The following is a 16,955-nucleotide window of genomic DNA, read 5'->3' on the forward strand; positions in this document are numbered from 1 at the left end:
TTCTTGTAGAATAAACTTATTCAATAGACTAAGTGCAACTCTGATCTCTGAATAAAGGGCTATTACCCAATTAAATGGAAATTATTAAAACTGGTTAAACTCAATGAGTAGCTTAGATATGAATATGATGTACCGTAAGTAAATCATCATTGGCATTAAAGTAGTCTAAAGCTCTAGCCTAAACTAACCACGCAAAGGTTCTATATGCAATCTTAGCAAAACAGGGTAGGCCTAGTAATGCAATAGGCTACTTTGTCAAAAAGAACTACGGCCTGTTTAGTCTTTGTAGATCTAACAGCTCCATCCGATACTTTTTTGGCACTACGGATTGACTTGTAATCTGCTTCGTTTATGCAGACAAGCAACCGGCCAACGTACATAATCACGTAGCTTGTCAGCAACAGAAGTTTCACCAACATCAATGTGATTACGGCAAAACAGAGCCATTGAGAGAATAGTTTGAGCAGGGGCGCCGGAACGATTTTTGATTGGGGGGGGGCAAGATTACGAAAAAAGGGCACTTTTGTTTACTAAAAGGCCAATTTTTTTTCAAGTTTTAAGATAAGATATAGCGACAATGCTAATCTATCAGCTCACTATGTATTGAGTAGGCTAATGAATGATAGCCTACAAGTGTCCGGTATACAAAGAAGGGCATCATGCTATGTTATAATGATGTAACCTACTGTCAAGCCTTAAAGAAGCCTGCGGCCATGGCCGCTAAGTAGTGTTTGAATGACCGCCGGTGCTACCTCCTCAATCGGCCAAGTTTGGCCGCCGGTCTCTTCTAGCCAATTATTTAATTTCGCAATAGAATGATCGTAGATTAACTGTCGAAAATATGTAGTATCAAAGAGTGACGCAAAATTAGGTCAGCGCGTCATAATCGCCACTGTTGCATTGTGCGGGAATATTTGTTATTGATGGAATATATCCATCTGCGATCACCAGCGCTGTAAGTCTTGTTTGTAATACTAATTCCCGACGTTAATTTTAACAAAGTCTTAATCCGAAGTGCTAATTTACATCGGCTGGCAATATTGTCGTTTTTATGTCGATTCGATGTTGTCGGACATTAAAAAGGAGAACTAGGTTAGTTAGGAAGGAGAACTAGGTAAGTTGACATCCGAGGGGAAAACATTTTTTGATCATATTTTGCAAAAATTATGCTTCTTTTAGTAATGTCCTTCACATCATTGAAATACTTATTTTATTACCTTGCCGTCATCGTCAACACATGTCGAACGTTATGTTTCGTTGCTAAACAGAATTCTAGGGGAGTGGCGAACTTCTTTAAAATCAGCCACATTGGAGACACTCGTGCGAGTGTCGTTATACGGTTAGATGGTCCCGCAGTACTGGATTACAATCCCGATAAAGCAGTTATTGCGTGGTGCAACGATTCTATTGTAGGGGGACGTTCAAATATTACGTAACGCCTTCGAGGGGGAGGGGGGGAGTTATGCAAAGCGTTACGTTAGCGTCACATCGGGGGGGAGGGGGTTCAAGCAAAACGTTACGTAACGCTTTCGAGTACGGAATGGTAGTTTTTTGTGCTGAATTTGTAGTGAAAAAGCGTTACATGGGGGAGGGGGGGATTGAAAAAAGCGTTACGTTGGCGTTACATGGGGGAGGGAGGGGTCAAAAATTCGGAAAAAAAGCGTTACGTAATATTTGAACGTTCCCTAGGACGTCGCCCAGGCCCAGACTTCAACAACGCTAAGTGATCATTTTTGAATTGTTTCAAGTTTAATTCTATTTACTTGTGCTATTGTTACTTTTATTTTGTATTTTGGCCTCCAAGCACGCAAATTTGGCCGCCGAGAAGAAGCTCCCGGTAGGCCACGATGGCTGCCGAAAAAAAAACGAGTTTTAAGGCCTGTAGCCTACTAAAGCGAAAAGCAGAAATTGTTATATTGCAAAATGTGCAGTAGCTTACATGAATTTAAAAGGGGACCATTGCCCCCCCTTCCCCCCCGCTTCCGGCGCCCCTGAGTTTGAGCCTGGTACAAAGATCTCCGAGATTCATACCAGCGTGACAAGACTTCTTCCAAGGAAGGCAAAATACTAGGCTTATAATGAAGTCACCAAAGAAAGCGGTAGTTGTTCTCAAAAAAACACAAAAAAGAAACAGATAAACTAACATGGACTGGATGCCAGCGCAGCAGTAGCGTAGCCAGGAATTAAATCGAAAGGGGGGGGGGGGCTTTGACGGCCGGCGGGCAAAGCCCGACGGCGTTTTCGCCAAAGGCGACACCCAGCGGCGGGGGTCTGGGGGACCTCCCGCAGAAAATTTTGAAAAATTACTTTGAATTTGGTGCATTCTGAGAGCATTTTCAACAAAAATGTGGGTATAAATATTCCTGTAAAATGGTGCTGTCCGGTGGCATGGCAAAAGGATAAGATCATGTTTTCTTGGGCATTTTTCGGAAATAAAGCTAAGTTTCTATGTTTTCTTGTTGCTAATTTTTGGCTGAGTTATTTGAATGTTTGGTATTGGCAAAACTCGCTCTTTTAATGCAGTTTCGTTTAAAATTAGGCAAACTTTGTTTTAGAGACATAGAAACTGAAAGCATCATTCCCTATATCGCGACGTCACATGCGTGCCAAAGGGGGGGGGGGGGGGTTGTAACCCCCAATTGATTTCATCATTGAGCTATCAAAGATAATCAAACTAGTGTGTATCAAATGAGTGAAGACCTTTTTTTTGGAACTCCATCTCTGATTTGCCATTTTCGCCACCTTTTAAAGGAAATTTGGTTTTCAAAAGTGGGTGGGCCAGGCCCACCCAGAAAATAAAGTAGGTGGGCCCAGGCCCACGAGGCCCACGTGGTTCCTCCATCCCTGGCCAGATCCGCTATTAAATTTTGGAATACGGTATCTCTTCTTTCAGAGGAAAGGCACTGAGTAGTGAGTAGCCTGTTAAGAATAAAATGTCTACCGTAGCAAAGATCTCTCATGATAAAACTCTTGGCATGATCATACTGAGGATGCTGTGATAACAAAATCGATTTATGATTAAACATTGAGGCTGATAAACTGTTTGTTGCGTTGAGTACAGGGCTGTCAGATTGGAATAATTGATTTTAGATCTGGAATCAAAACGAACTGCCTAGTAGAGAAAAAAAAATGTCTGTAATCTGGAATAATTTTTAGAAGCAAATTGGGATTGTTTAGACAAGTCTAGATTGTTTCGGTAATTATCTTTTTTTTCATTGCATTTAGTAGGAATTAACAGGTTGACGGCTGCGGTCAGACTGAAGATTAGACACACTTGCCGACAAGTGTTCCATTTGGTGTTGTAAGCGATCAATCTGTTGCATTAGTTGAGCATTGGGATTTTTTTCTGTGGTATGCTGCACTGCGTTTGCTGTGGCATGGGAAACGTTTGTTAGTTTTGACATTTGATCGGCAGCTTTTGCTAATTCGTTTAATGACATTTCGAGGTTGCTGGTATTTACAACGTAGGCTATACTGCGTATTAAATGGTATTTTGTTTTAGACTTAAAATGAAATGTCTAGACCTGCAATCTGGAAGGGAAGGCTACAACTAATCTGACAACCCTGGTTGAGTACCAATGATACGAGACAGTCATCCGCTGCAAGTGGACAGTTTGCTGGATTGTGTCACAAAAACAGAAAGGTTTTATTAATCAAAGATCTCTCATTGTAGTAATTTTGTCATTTCTCACAATGTACCATAAAAACATATATACACACGTTATTAAACATGTTTACAATAAACATCTTAGCATACTTTGCTTTTCCCACGGATTACATTCAAATACAACAAAAGATATGTGTAAAGAAACTGCATCCTCAGACACTTTGTCTGGTTTGAATTTAACCAACCAGCAAAGGCTGCAGTTTTTACATCTAGCGACGTTAAAAAGCTGTAAAGATATGTTTTTCTGGATGATCTAAACTAAAGAGCATCCTATCACGTGGACAGCCATCATTCAGTTATACTCACTTACAAATAATAATTAAGCCTACTATAAAATAATAATTAATAAACAACTAAGCGTTAAAACGAACGTTGGAATAACGATGAAAGTTGCTGTTTAATTCAAAAAGGACACTACACTGCTCGAAATAAAAACACAGTGATAAGTAGAACTTGGACATTATTAACATACAATGCAGCACTAAAACTGAAGCAATTGGGTGGATTGAAAGACTTTGGAAGGTTAATATGGAAATAGAAAAACGAGTTTAAAACCCACTCTCAACCAAGGCTTTGTGGAATAGGAGTTCTGGAGTAGGATAAAGTTGGATCTAAAACATTGCGAAACATGGCATTGTTTTCTTTAATTTAGCCAGCCCTGGGCTCGGCTTAAATTTACCATAGAGCCATTTTTTGTCTTAAGGTTTACAAAATTACTATACACCTCAACTTGCTTTTCTAACATTAGTAATGGGCGAGTATTAAAAATGACTAGATTGAGGTTAGAAAAGTATTTCTCTTATTTCGTATGTTCCCACCATTGAAACGTATCAAAATGAGTTTGCTTGTGAGTTGCAGTTTTCAATGAACCATACTTCGGTAATAAAGTGTCGACCCCTGCATCCCTGAAGTCCTACGAAACTTCTATAATCCACCTACACAGTTGATTGTCAAACGCATGCAAGATGTTACGCCACTATTACCCAAACTTGTACGTTAAATATTTCCATTAGATTGTTTCAATGTTTCATTGGAACAACATAAAGAATTTGATTTAAAAGCAAGCCTGTAACGATGCTACAACTTAAAAAACAAAAATCTTCACTGGAAAACAAAAATATTACACAAAAGCATCAAGCAAACCAGGCCAACACTACTAAGATGTGACAACGTTTACAATAAGTTTACTGGAAGAATAGAAAAGGACTTTTTTCTAATTGTCAAAGCTATAATAATGTACAATAAACCGTAAGATGCAAAATGCATCAACAATGTCACAAAGTTTTCGTGCAGTAGCATTTGTGCTAATTTACAAGAAGTGCGAGTAGAGGCTTGGCACAAAGCAAGAAATATAACTTATCAAAGCAAAGCAACTTACATTTAACTTTCAGATTAGCAAATTAACTTGTTGGCGTCAAATCAAAAACACCAACAAGAAAGTTTATTGAACGCACAAAGTTATTTTCAATCGTGTTCTTCATTCTTGGTCTGTCTTGGTGAACAGTGCAATGTAACTTGAGGAAGTCGTACTCATGTTTGAAGTTTGACATTGCAGTGTCCAGTTTAATCATCCAGCTGGCACAGACAGGCCACACCCCTGTTGACCCAATGCGACGGAGTACCCCCACAAGGAAATCTGGGTGAAAAAAGTTTGTATACCTCACTTTTTTGCAATAAAAAAAAAAAACGATCATCAAAAGTCAAAGCGGTCATTTTAACTTATGATGTCACTGAAATAAGCTGAAAATAAATCAGCAAAACGTTAATATTGGTAAGATTTTTACGTTCAAAATACTGCAATGGAGTGAAATCTCATTGAAAGATATTTTGAATGGACAAGTTTTTTAAACAAATAAAAGCGTCTGTTTTCCTACATCTCATAACTTACTTAATCGTCAGGACGTAATTGGTTGAGTGACCAGTAGTCGAGAGAACACCTCTTCTGGCACTGGTCTTGTAAACTGGACAGTCATATATCTGTTCCTCTGCATCTTTTTTGTCTTTGATGGTAGTGGGCTCGAGCCATATCTGGCAAACTCAAAAGGTTAAAAAAACGTTTCATGTTTTACAAGATTACAACGTAGCCAGACGATGTAAAGAAGGTATCTTTTGCTGCTTGGGTTTAAGTTTGATAATAAAAGTTAGCAAACTTGAAAACTTTAGCTGTTTTGCATTGGAAAAGTCACCAAATATTCATCATGAGCTGAACAGGATGAGCGTAGCTGGTGCGTAGGCTAATCCGTAACATTCATACAGAAAATACTCACAAAGGAAAATATCCCGACTGGAAAATGCTCACACAGGAAAATTCCGACCAGAAAATATTCACTCTCTCAAAAAATAAGGATATTTTCATGTAGAGATTTTTCTGTATGGAGTTTTTCCGTGTGGATTTTTATTGATCTACATTCAATTGGCCTGCTCATACTGTATATTTCAACGGATAGACGTCTCTTCGAGGTGGGAATAGTTCTTTTTGGTGATGCGACAACGTATTGGAGAAAACAAAAGGGAAAGCACGGACTATAAGGTTAATTTAATTGGCTCTCAGCCATGTTCAAATGACAAGATAACTTGTTGGCTAAGAAAGCATTAGAAAGCATAAGCATTGGCTAAGAAAATAGAAATATCTAAACATGATGTTCTTCTAGGCACCTTGTCTCTTGACGCACTATGAAGCTTCGTAAAAATAGATTTATTGAAAAAAAATGAACGTTTCAGACTAACATGTCGAAATTTAATATTTCATAAATGTTACCGTTGGTATTTGATCATAAAGAATCTTCTTGTTTGATTCCACAATTTCGGCTCTTGCGCTGCTCCAACGTGCTCCTTCCATGTACAGCCCGTCAATAAAAACTCCAACGAACTAAAGGAATCAGAATAAGTTGAGATTTAACTCGACATGTTGCAAGCACTTCACCAAGTTCAGCATAGTCAAAACTACATGTGGAAGTATCGTTTGTACAAACTTCACTTATTATACAGATGCAATACGCTATATGATGGAGTGGACTCTTGGAGCGGTGTAATGGCACAACGGGTAAGACTCCTGCTTTCAAAAGACGCGATCCTGGTTTGGCTCCCAATTAGACTGGATGTCGAAAGAAACATCCCCCGCTATGCTTAGGGTGTAATAAATTGGGTAGGCGTAATTGCTGAAAAAAAGACAGCCCAGAGAAAGGACTGGCTGCCCTACTCTTGTTAGTGCCGAAGGCTCAGTATTACGAGGACCTTGCATTCTTTGATCTTTCTAAACGTGCCCACTCTACGTTAATGATTTCTTATAAAAGCGAGCTGCTAAATGCAACAATGGGCGTTACAACGTTTTCCCGCATTATCCTTTGTGCAAATTGCTGGGTTTGGTACTGGCAAGAAAGCAGGGGCGGGCCGGACCCGGCCGGCGACAAGATTGAGCGGCTCGCAGACAGTTTCCGGTTTTACATGATAACGTGGCAAGCAGACACAGTCTGCCGCAATTCCCTACTAGGCCTACTTGCTTACAACGTCAAATATTGGTGACAGTTTGTTTTCTTTGTGTTGTTTGATGCTTTGTTTTTGGTTTCTAGTCAAGTGACAAGCATGGAATGTTCCGTCATAAAGGGCCTTTTCATCTTTTTCTTTGTCTCTTGCTTGAATTTTCTTCAGTCTCAAGCCTTGCCTCAAGTGCAAGGCAAAAAAAGTAGATCAAAGTGAAATCTGGCTGATTAGTGTAATAATTAAAGGCGGAACGGACACAAATAATAGTGATCGTTAGTTATTCTGTAGTTTGGCCGGCCCGTCAGGTGCTTCATTTTTCCACATCGGGCCACCGACTGGAAAAGTTGCCCGCCCCTGCACTAAAGGCTACTGGAGGCACATAGTTTGGGGGCAAACTACAAGAAGATGTGCTAAAGGCATTGAGTTTGATATAACTTAGTGTTTGCACTGCAGAATTAATCTTAATAACAAACATTTAACCTGAGCAAGTAACTAAACTTGATTCAACAAAATTTTGCAGCAATAACGCCTAACAATACAGAAACTCAACAGACAGCATTCAAGACAGCAGCCTCAAGCCAAACAAAAGTGCAGCATAAAACCATGACTCACCGACTTCAACACCATTCGTCAATCGTCATAGCACATGACCAGGGAACTGTGTTCCGAAAGCTAGCGCAATTTGTTATTACCACAGCGAACTCGCAGCATCAGGCTAAAACAGGTCATTAATATCTACATTGTGAAGTAAGCAACGATCATGCTGCTAAAAGCGAAACTCAATCTATTGCATAACTAAGCTTAATTTATCATTACCGGTTGGGATTTCGGTGGCTGGGCGTTGACATGGAATTTAAACTTCAGTTTGTCAATCGGTATTTGATGTCTTCTTGCATAGTTTTGCATTGTTCCCGTGAGAAAGGACTGAGTGAAAAAGAAGCCAGATATCCAAAACACAGTTGGTTTGCCATTGATCACCCATTTCTGTAAGCATAAATAATAACAATAATAATATTGCATGTTTTTACATTGGGTTGTGTTGTATCCATAGCAGATATGCGTTGCTCCTCTCAGAGCTTTAGAAAGCAGACAGTGTCAAAGTAGCCATATATATGCGTTGTCGAGAATAGCCTACATTATATTGTTTTGAGTTCTTTCCTTTGCTAATTAAATGGTGATGACTATAGCCTACTCGCATGGCGTGTTCTGCAAAACCATCACATATTGATATTCGTTTGAGCACTCTGGCGGTTTCAGCACTCTGGAAAAGTGAGTGAAAGTATCCAAATGTCGTTCATTGCGTACCACACACGGAAAAATCACAACGCTGTAATAAGGCGTTCAAGTGTAGCGTACGTTTACTGCACTGATGAGTCCTTAAAGTGGGTCGAAACAATGACGTTCTGTCTGCACTCTGCAGTCGTGTATAACTCCATCTTGAACTCTGAGCGTTGCGAGAAAGAAGAAGATAAAAAAGAGTCCTTAAGGTCCTATTATGTTATTTCAGTGTTGCGCCTGACGATTGTACCTGACGATTGTAGCATGAATCCATGAGTAGCATGAAACCTGACGCCTGACGATTGTAGCATGAAACCTTAGGTAGCGCATAACTTAGCCAATAGCCATTTTACTTTTGTAATCACTAACTCTGCTACCTGCATTGAACACTTTGTTTAGCATTTGCTACAATCTATTCTTGGAAAGTATTATGTTGTACATACGTTGTGCAAATCTGGCCTATTGTTTTGTTACCCAGCCTATCGTTTTATCATCCAGGCTTTTTCTCGGTGGTTAAAGATTTAAAATAAGTAGAAGGGGGGTCAAGCAAGCTAAATCGTGTTTTCGAGACACATTTGGATGCTTTCAATCGGCGCTGAAGCAGTGCTTGTTCAAGTGTCGCACAGCGGTCACGCTCACCTCTTTGCCCATACCGACGATATACCGATGTTGATAAGACATATTTTTAAGCCAAAATCTAAAATATTTCACTGCAATTTTTCAATACATGTATGGTAAAGCTGTATTTAAATAAACAATATATCGAAACTGTCAAACTATGAATCTTTAAGCTTTTATGGATATCATCTTCGAATCATACTTTGAAAAATTGTATGCGTGAAATCAAGTCGCTGACGTAGCTTCCGAGTGGCTTTAAAGAAGGATAAGATTTGGCTGACCACAAGTTCGGGACTTTCCCCACCAGCATACTATCCAGCACTTCCTCTAGTTCTGACGACAAGAGAACTAAGCCACATAAAGCGCGTTTTAAATCCTGCAAAAAGCGAAAAACAATGTTTAGAATAAATTAGTTTGAATTGGTTAGAATGCATTGTGCACAGATTTATATCAGTCCTTTATTTTTCGCCCGATTCCATAGCCCTGGCTATGTCTGTCCTTATCGTTTGAGACTTTAACTCAAGAACAATGCTGTTATGAGAATAATTTGGGCGAGCTACAAATGAGATGTTTGGACCCCAAATGAAGACACTTAAAAAAACGCACTCAATCTAAAAAAATACGTTGTGGTTTCTTCAAGTTCTCGGGTCTAAAAGTAGCCCATGAGGTCTTTTGTCAACGCTACTGGTCGAGGGTCTACTCTTTAACTACTCCAGGGCGAAGTTTAGCCGGAAAATACCGAGAGGCTGCTTGTAAAGAACAACCAGCCCACAACCAGCCTTTCCAGGACAAGCAGGGGTTTAGCTCCATTTGGTGAACGGAGAATGATACAACAGTTGATGGTCGCTTTTTCTTCAAATATGTGATGAGTAGTCAAGTTTATATAAGAACCAGAACCCTTTTTAGACAAAAGCAAATTTTGTTGATTGTTGTTACCTACGTTGGTACCCTGCTTGTTATAATGTCTAAGGAAAGGTTAATAATGCTTAGTTTATTCAAATGATTTATTAATTCATGCATGCTTAGTTTTAAAACAAATTTAAAATTTCCGAAAAAAACTCATTCTTGTTTTGATTAGATGTACAAAAGGTTCACTATAGTTTATTAAGTGACCTGCAAAGTGCTTCTGACAACAGAGGTGAGGACATTGAACCGAATAAGTTCTTGCGCCAGTACAGTGTTCATACTCTCAGCATAATCAGTGGGATATTTCGTTTGGACTTCTTCTAGTTTAAACTCGGCTGGTAACTTTAAAAGGATGTCTGATGCCAATTCTTGCACAAGGTTCTAAAGAAAAAAAAGTATAACATTGTGTGTTTATGGAAAACAGTGTTGAGCAAACATTTTATGCAACGCCAAAATTCTTTTGGCACACAAGTTGACTTTCTTAACAGATTCTTCATTTTTTCAAGTCTTTTAAATTTTGTTGATATAATTCATTAACTATTAACATTGAAATAACTCACCATAAACCTAATTTATTCAACACTGTATTGCCTATTTTTCCTTCTTATTAGTTCATTTATAATTGCACAACGTTGGCAACGTAAAATAGCCAGAAAACGTAAATTTTACTTTCCACATGCCCTTGTACTTGATAGCATGTCACTGCTGTACCTGTGAAGATTTCCCTCCTCCAGTTGTCGTTTGCCGTGGTAAAGTGGCAAGAATTCCATGGAAAAGTTGTTGGGTTTCTTGTTGGTCTTTTGATATATCAGCATTCTCGTGGAACCCGAACACCTGAAGTTGTTATTAGTATTGTCCATTATCCGTTGTCAAATCGTAGCTTCGTTTTTTATTTATTATAAAACAAGGACTGGTGAAAAGATTTTTCTCTGGCAACTAAATAATACGAAAATAAAGTCACCTTGAACTTTTACCTAAAAACTGTATTCTTCTATCTCTAGCTCTAATTCAATTTCTAAAGAAAGAAGCCAACACAATTGTCATTTTTTCATCGCTTTAATGTCCCCAAATGATGTAAAATGGCAACTTATGTTCCCAGTACCAATTAAAACATCTATTTCATACTCTCCTTCCCACTGCAAGCTCTTATTTCATGTTTCCAGTTCTAGGCATATGTTTGCGTTAAGGCTAAAAGGTAGAACCTAACCTCTGGATGGGTATTGATTGGAAGAGTCTTAATGTGAGCAAGAAAATCGTCATAATCCGACTCTTGAGGAGCGAAATATAGTGGGCTCGTTGTGAGTTTGTAAGATGGCACTTCATATACTTCCGGACACAAGAATTTGCTTAGCAAACTCTGCAAGAGTCTCCGGTCATGATCATCTGTCACTCTTCCACCGTAGTTGCATTCACCTAGTTCAAAACAAATTTAAAAAAAGTGGAACATGAATATGATAAGGTCATGCAGCAAGTGAATCTCTTGTACCCTGGTACAAGGCGCGTAGACGTTGAATCGATGTAAAAATAACCGATCCGTTGAAGCGTTGACTGACCGAAGTCCAGGTCAGTAACAAGAAAATGTCCAAGCAGAAGTTTAAAATAAATAATAATAGTCGCATTCACCATTTTTTTTTATGACTTTATTTTTTCTATTGACATTCAGTGTGTTTCTTTCCAGCATAACAAAACAAAATAATTCAAACGCTTTCAGGCATAGATGTTCGGTAAATTTGCTCTGTGATTTGTTGTAGTTTTAATAATGTGATTCAACTGAATTCAACCCATCTGTTTTGTTGTTAAATATTCGATGATAGACCAAAAAGTTCTATTTAAAATTTATACTATTTGATAGAATTATACTTTCGTAACTGGTTGAAACTTACCGATCAAATACTTGAGTGCAACTAATGGCACTTCCGCATAATCCTTGAGGAACATTTGAGTTTGCCGGATACTTATCCGGAGATCGGATTCGTTGAATCCGTACGAGATGTTCCATCCCAAAGGACCAAAATTTCTTCTTTCTTGCACAAGAGCATGAAAAAAGCAAAGGGAAAAGAGAATACGTTTCCAGATCTAAGAAAAGGGAATGGTTATCACGTTGTATGAGCACCAAAGTTAGATCAATTACACAGTTGTCAGCTCAATTACATTACAATTAGGCTACATTGTTTTGAAATTTTGAAATTACAATTTTGAATTTTGAAGTATGATTTTTTACTACTTGTTTTTTTTTGCAAAGACAAGCAGAATTGCATTTGATAAAGATTAGGTTGCATGTGGAAGTCCCCTTTGGACCCCAACTAGCGGCTCAACAAAAGTACCGTAACTGATATCATGTGTGCTACTTAACAAATGTGCAGTAACTGTAATTTGGACCAAATTTTTTTAAAAGTACAATTACACAATGACAAAAAGTCTCAATTACAATTACATAAAATAAGTAATTAATTATATTCAATTACAATTGTAGTTGATCCAACTCTGATGAGCACTGTGTTCAGGCTAAGCTAGCCACGTGAGAGGTTAAACCAAGACGAGGGATTTAAAGGAGATTTTAGTTTTTTCAGAACTAAAAAAATAATTTTTTCTCACTCAAATCAGTTACGGTAAATCACATTAGCTAGACATTGATTTGCAATGATACGACGATTTCGTAGTTAACAGCACAAACTGTCCTAACTTTAAAGTAAAGGTTTAATCTTTTATTGCAATTTTATGGTCTCTTTTAATAATGCCCTTAAAAATTGAGAATAGCAAAACGAACCGTATCTTTCCCATCTTGGGCGCATGCATTGAAGAAGACAGGGTCGGATATCGGGTCGTTCTTGTACGACCTGACCAGGTTGGCACGCAATCCTTTTGGAGGTTCATTTGTCATTTTTACACTATTTTGTAAAACTGAAACGGGAAACTCTAGGGACGGGTAACTGGTCAACCATAACCGAAATTCGTCTCGAGTTGACTTGTCAGTTATTACCTGAAAAAAATTAACAAATTAAATGAAAAACAAAATGGATCGTGTGTAGCTTAGGACTTAGGTTACTGTAGATTCGTGACGCATTATTCACTTATTCAGATTTCGCGTTACAAATTTGTTGGGTAGTTTTCATACAGCATGTTAAGCTATATCAATCAAACACACTTTATATTCGTGATTTATTTAAATGGCATCTTGGTCAATCGCTAGTAGGCTAGTTGCATTATACCCTACAACCCTCATGCCAATGCTTTTTTTTACTTAAACTGCTGTAGATTTTGGCTAACAATTTATTTCTTTGTACAAAACGAAAGATCACCAAACGCTTTTCAGAATGGGCCAGGTAACTGTGAGAAGAGATGCCCTTGGGCAAGATAACTATTTTGTTCAGTAAAGATTCTTAATAATTCGATTCTTATTAAATCTTAATAAGTTTATTAATAACAAAATTCTTAATAAGATTAAATAATAAGGTTCTTAATAAATTAGATTCTTAATGAATTACACTAAGAGGTTAGACCGTTAGATTGTTGTGTAAATGTCAGCATTTGATGAATGCAAAATAGCAGTACCGGTACCATCTTTGATTAGTACAGTCGGCGTGATGGCCATTCAACAAAGTGAGTGTGATTTATCTAGCCGTAAGCAAGGCCGTTGGGCCGGTACTAATGAGATTCTTCGGCTCCAAAATCAAGACCTTTTTAAGAAAAACGCACCATATCCTATAAATACGTGTTGGCATCTTCAAGTTCCCGGGCTCCTTGGAAAGGTCACGGGCCCCTACAATGATCCCGGGCCCTGGTCCCCTAGACCCCTTGTCAACGCTACTGACCGTAAGCAACAATTGACACGTTTGGTCGTTGCAGGCGAATGGGTTAAGAAAAAACTCAATGTTTTTTCATAAACTCCAAAAGTCACTCAGAAACAACTAAAAATGTAATAAAAAAACAACCTGTATTAAACCAAGCAAACTCCATGAAACAAGACTTACTTCTTCACAGATTCTTCTAAGCTCTGGAAGCCAAGACACAGCGAGATGACAGTTCTGCAAAACTACCCAGGTACCATTTGTACGGGCCCATTCAATCATTCTCTCAGCTATTGGTCCTTGACCTTGTCCAAGAGAAATCGTCTGCATTCCAGAGGACATTCCTGTGACGGAGCACAATTACATCACATTTTATCAAATGAAACAGACTATTTTCGAAAGCAAAAAAATTAGTAAGTGCTTATGATTCGTTGTTAACAACACAATGCTAGCTGCAGCGAAAGGGTTATGACTGTACAGTAAAACAATATTGGATGTGGTTAAACATCTATCATTGTTTATCTGTTTAATGCAGGGGTGTCCAAACTATGCCCACGGGCAGTGCCGGTCTTAGGGTATTTCGGGCCCTGTGCGGAATATGCTTTGCGGGCCCCAATGACAATGATCCAATTCAGTAGTATAGCTAGGTATTTTGAAATGGGAGGGGGTGGTTTGACCGTCGGCAGACGAAGCCTGACGGCGTGTTCGCCGAAGACGACACCCAGCGGCAGGGGGTCTAGGGGACCTCCCCCAGAAAATTTTGAAAAATCACTTTGAATTTGGGGCATTCTGAGAGCATGTTCAAAATTTGGGTATGAATATTACTGTAAAATGGTGCTGTCCGGTGGCATAGCAAAAAGATAAGATCATGCATTCTTTGGCATTTTTCGGAAATAAAGCTATGTTGAGTCTGGATGCAACCTATTTCGTCCCCTGAAAAATTCGTACCCTGAAATCGGAGTGACAAAATCAAATTTCGACCTATTTCGTCCCCTGAAAAGATCGAGAGAAATTTGAAATGTTTGTGGCAACAACAATCAGCAACTTCGGCTATGTTGTTTTTTTTTCTCGATCTTTTCAGGGTACGAAATGTTCAGGGGACGAAATAGTTTGCACCCGTTGAGTCTCTATGTTTTCTTGTTGCTAATTCCTTTGTTGAATTCACGTGTTGAATTTTTCCATTGGAAATGACAAAATTACTGAATTTTCTGAGTAAATTGCGGGCCCCCTAATTTGCGGGCCCTGTGCGATCGCACGGTTTGCACACCCCAAAGACCGGCAGTGTCACGGCCAACTGCGGCCCGGGGTCCAGTTTTTATTGGCCAGCGGCAAATTTGGAAAATAAAATTGAATATGACCAGCACAAGAAGCTTGAAACTGAAACGTGCTACACAGTTGAGCTTAACACTAGATGGAGCTAGCCATGGAAACAGTGCTTCGCATCTGTTACCGCTACTAAACAAAATTAAGCAAAGAAATATTTTTGCCGCGAATCACCAGAACTGGCAACACTCAAAAAACGAAAATTAGCAAGTGAGTGTAGAAAATTTTAAACACGTTGGGAAGTGATTATTTTTTCAAAGAAATGTAATCGCGCCAAACAGATGTGGAAAAAACGTTAGCTACAAAACCTATTTTTAGTGGGAGTATGGTCCGTTTGAGTAAAGTAACGGTCCGTTAAGCGAAGAAAATTGTACAGAAAAATCAATTTAGATTCGGGATCAGCGGAAAATGGTCCGGTTAAGCTGGTAGTCAGTGGGCCAATTAGCCTAAGCGGGATTGATTGTATAAACTGAAAACGTTTCGTGACTGCCTTCCCTCAAATATGCAGTCTTGAAGCTAAGGCTGAATTTTAAGGAAAAAATTAGTGAAAAATGTAATGCGGCCTGCCAAGACTCACGAATAGCAAAATGCGGCCCGTGTCTACAAAACTTTGAGCACCCCTGGTTTATTGGCATAAAAAATTTAAAACCATAAAATCATGCGTTAAATGAAGATTAGTGTGATAAAACAACATGCAGATGAGTAGAAACATACTATTCCATATTCCACTTTCTTGGGTCTGATTTTGTGTTGCTTGGATGTCAGGAAGAGAAGGTGCAGTGTTGATGACTATACCAGTTGTTGAGTTTGTTGTGATGGGTTCTGTCGCATCTACACTTGCTGTTTTCCTTTCAACCTGAACTTCAACTAAGTTATTGCTTTTTGGTGGTAAAAGCAACGATGAAGTGCGACGAAGAAGCTTCTCTTGATCCAACGATCGCTTTCTCTTGGATTCGTTTACATAAGGAGGTCTAGGAGGAGACCTAGGTCTTAAGGATGCTCTTCTGGAGGATGGAGTTCGAGGAGTTTTAGGTGTCACAGATGCAATGCCACTTGGCTCAATCATTCCTGATGTTAATGGAAAAGTGATGTCAAAGATGATGAAAGCAACGTAAAAGCAACATGAAAGATGATGACACACCATGCATCATGCAATGACAAGTATTAGGAAGCACACAATCCATAAAAGTTACAAAGTATAACGTTAAAAGGAACAACAAATGAACCAAAATAAACTGATGCATTCTATTTTGATAAGCCTTTGTCTCAAGCCAGAAGCCAGTAAGATAACTTTGGATTTATTTTGACTAAACTTGTGTATTTAAAAAATATAAAAATATCGCACTTTATTTGCAATACAATTTATGGCATGAAACTTGGACTGCAAGGTGATGTTTTTCGGCCTATTACCAAGGCGTAAGCGACTTAAAATTTTCGGAAGGAACATGTGAAATTTGGTGGTAAAATTTTCGACATGATTTAGCTAACCCCTTACACACCCCGATAGCTCAGTTGGTTAGCGCGTGACTTCGTGAACAAAGAAGCTTCAAAAACAAGTCTCGCGGGTTCGACTCCTAGGCTGTGAGTTTGAGCAACGCATTCTAAGAACTGCTCTCTATTCAGCAGCACCTAATGAACGAATAACTCCCCGGCAACAACATTTTAGACAATTGGAAACTTCACTTTGACAAACTGGGTAACCGGCCATGAGTCTAAACCTCTTCAAGTATGCAAAAACTACCAGGAATAACCTATTAAGGCTTTGTCAGGCCGACGATAAAGATTCAAAACCAAACCAAGAAGTAGGCTTATGGCACTGGTGAATATGACTTTTCTAACAATTGAAGTAGCCTAGTATGCTAAGAAAATTTGAAACGTTCTTGTTGCTGCCAAGC

The 16,955-nt window shown here is 38.8% G+C and overlaps 1 protein-coding gene across 1 annotated transcript in view; it reads right to left on the reverse strand.

Annotated features, from left to right (window-relative positions):
- Positions 1–3,626: 3,626 nt before the first annotated feature.
- The window catches only part of LOC145766099 (dynein axonemal heavy chain 3-like), a 135,389-nt gene continuing 122,060 nt past the window's right edge, over positions 3,627–16,955 (reverse strand). The window contains exons 74-85 of the mRNA XM_082577758.1: positions 15,775–16,128; positions 13,921–14,081; positions 12,717–12,929; positions 11,833–12,025; positions 11,157–11,362; positions 10,661–10,783; positions 10,157–10,330; positions 9,246–9,419; positions 7,964–8,131; positions 6,426–6,536; positions 5,556–5,695; positions 3,627–5,303 (exon numbers count right to left, since the gene is read on the reverse strand). Coding sequence (XP_082433884.1) covers positions 5,231–5,303; positions 5,556–5,695; positions 6,426–6,536; positions 7,964–8,131; positions 9,246–9,419; positions 10,157–10,330; positions 10,661–10,783; positions 11,157–11,362; positions 11,833–12,025; positions 12,717–12,929; positions 13,921–14,081; positions 15,775–16,128 — 2,090 coding nt within the window. The 3' untranslated portion in view covers positions 3,627–5,230. The remainder of the gene's footprint in view (positions 5,304–5,555; positions 5,696–6,425; positions 6,537–7,963; positions 8,132–9,245; positions 9,420–10,156; positions 10,331–10,660; positions 10,784–11,156; positions 11,363–11,832; positions 12,026–12,716; positions 12,930–13,920; positions 14,082–15,774; positions 16,129–16,955) is intronic.

This window comes from Aplidium turbinatum, chromosome 3, assembly GCF_918807975.1.
Source record: "Aplidium turbinatum chromosome 3, kaAplTurb1.1, whole genome shotgun sequence".
NCBI classification, from domain to species: domain Eukaryota; kingdom Metazoa; phylum Chordata; class Ascidiacea; order Aplousobranchia; family Polyclinidae; genus Aplidium; species Aplidium turbinatum.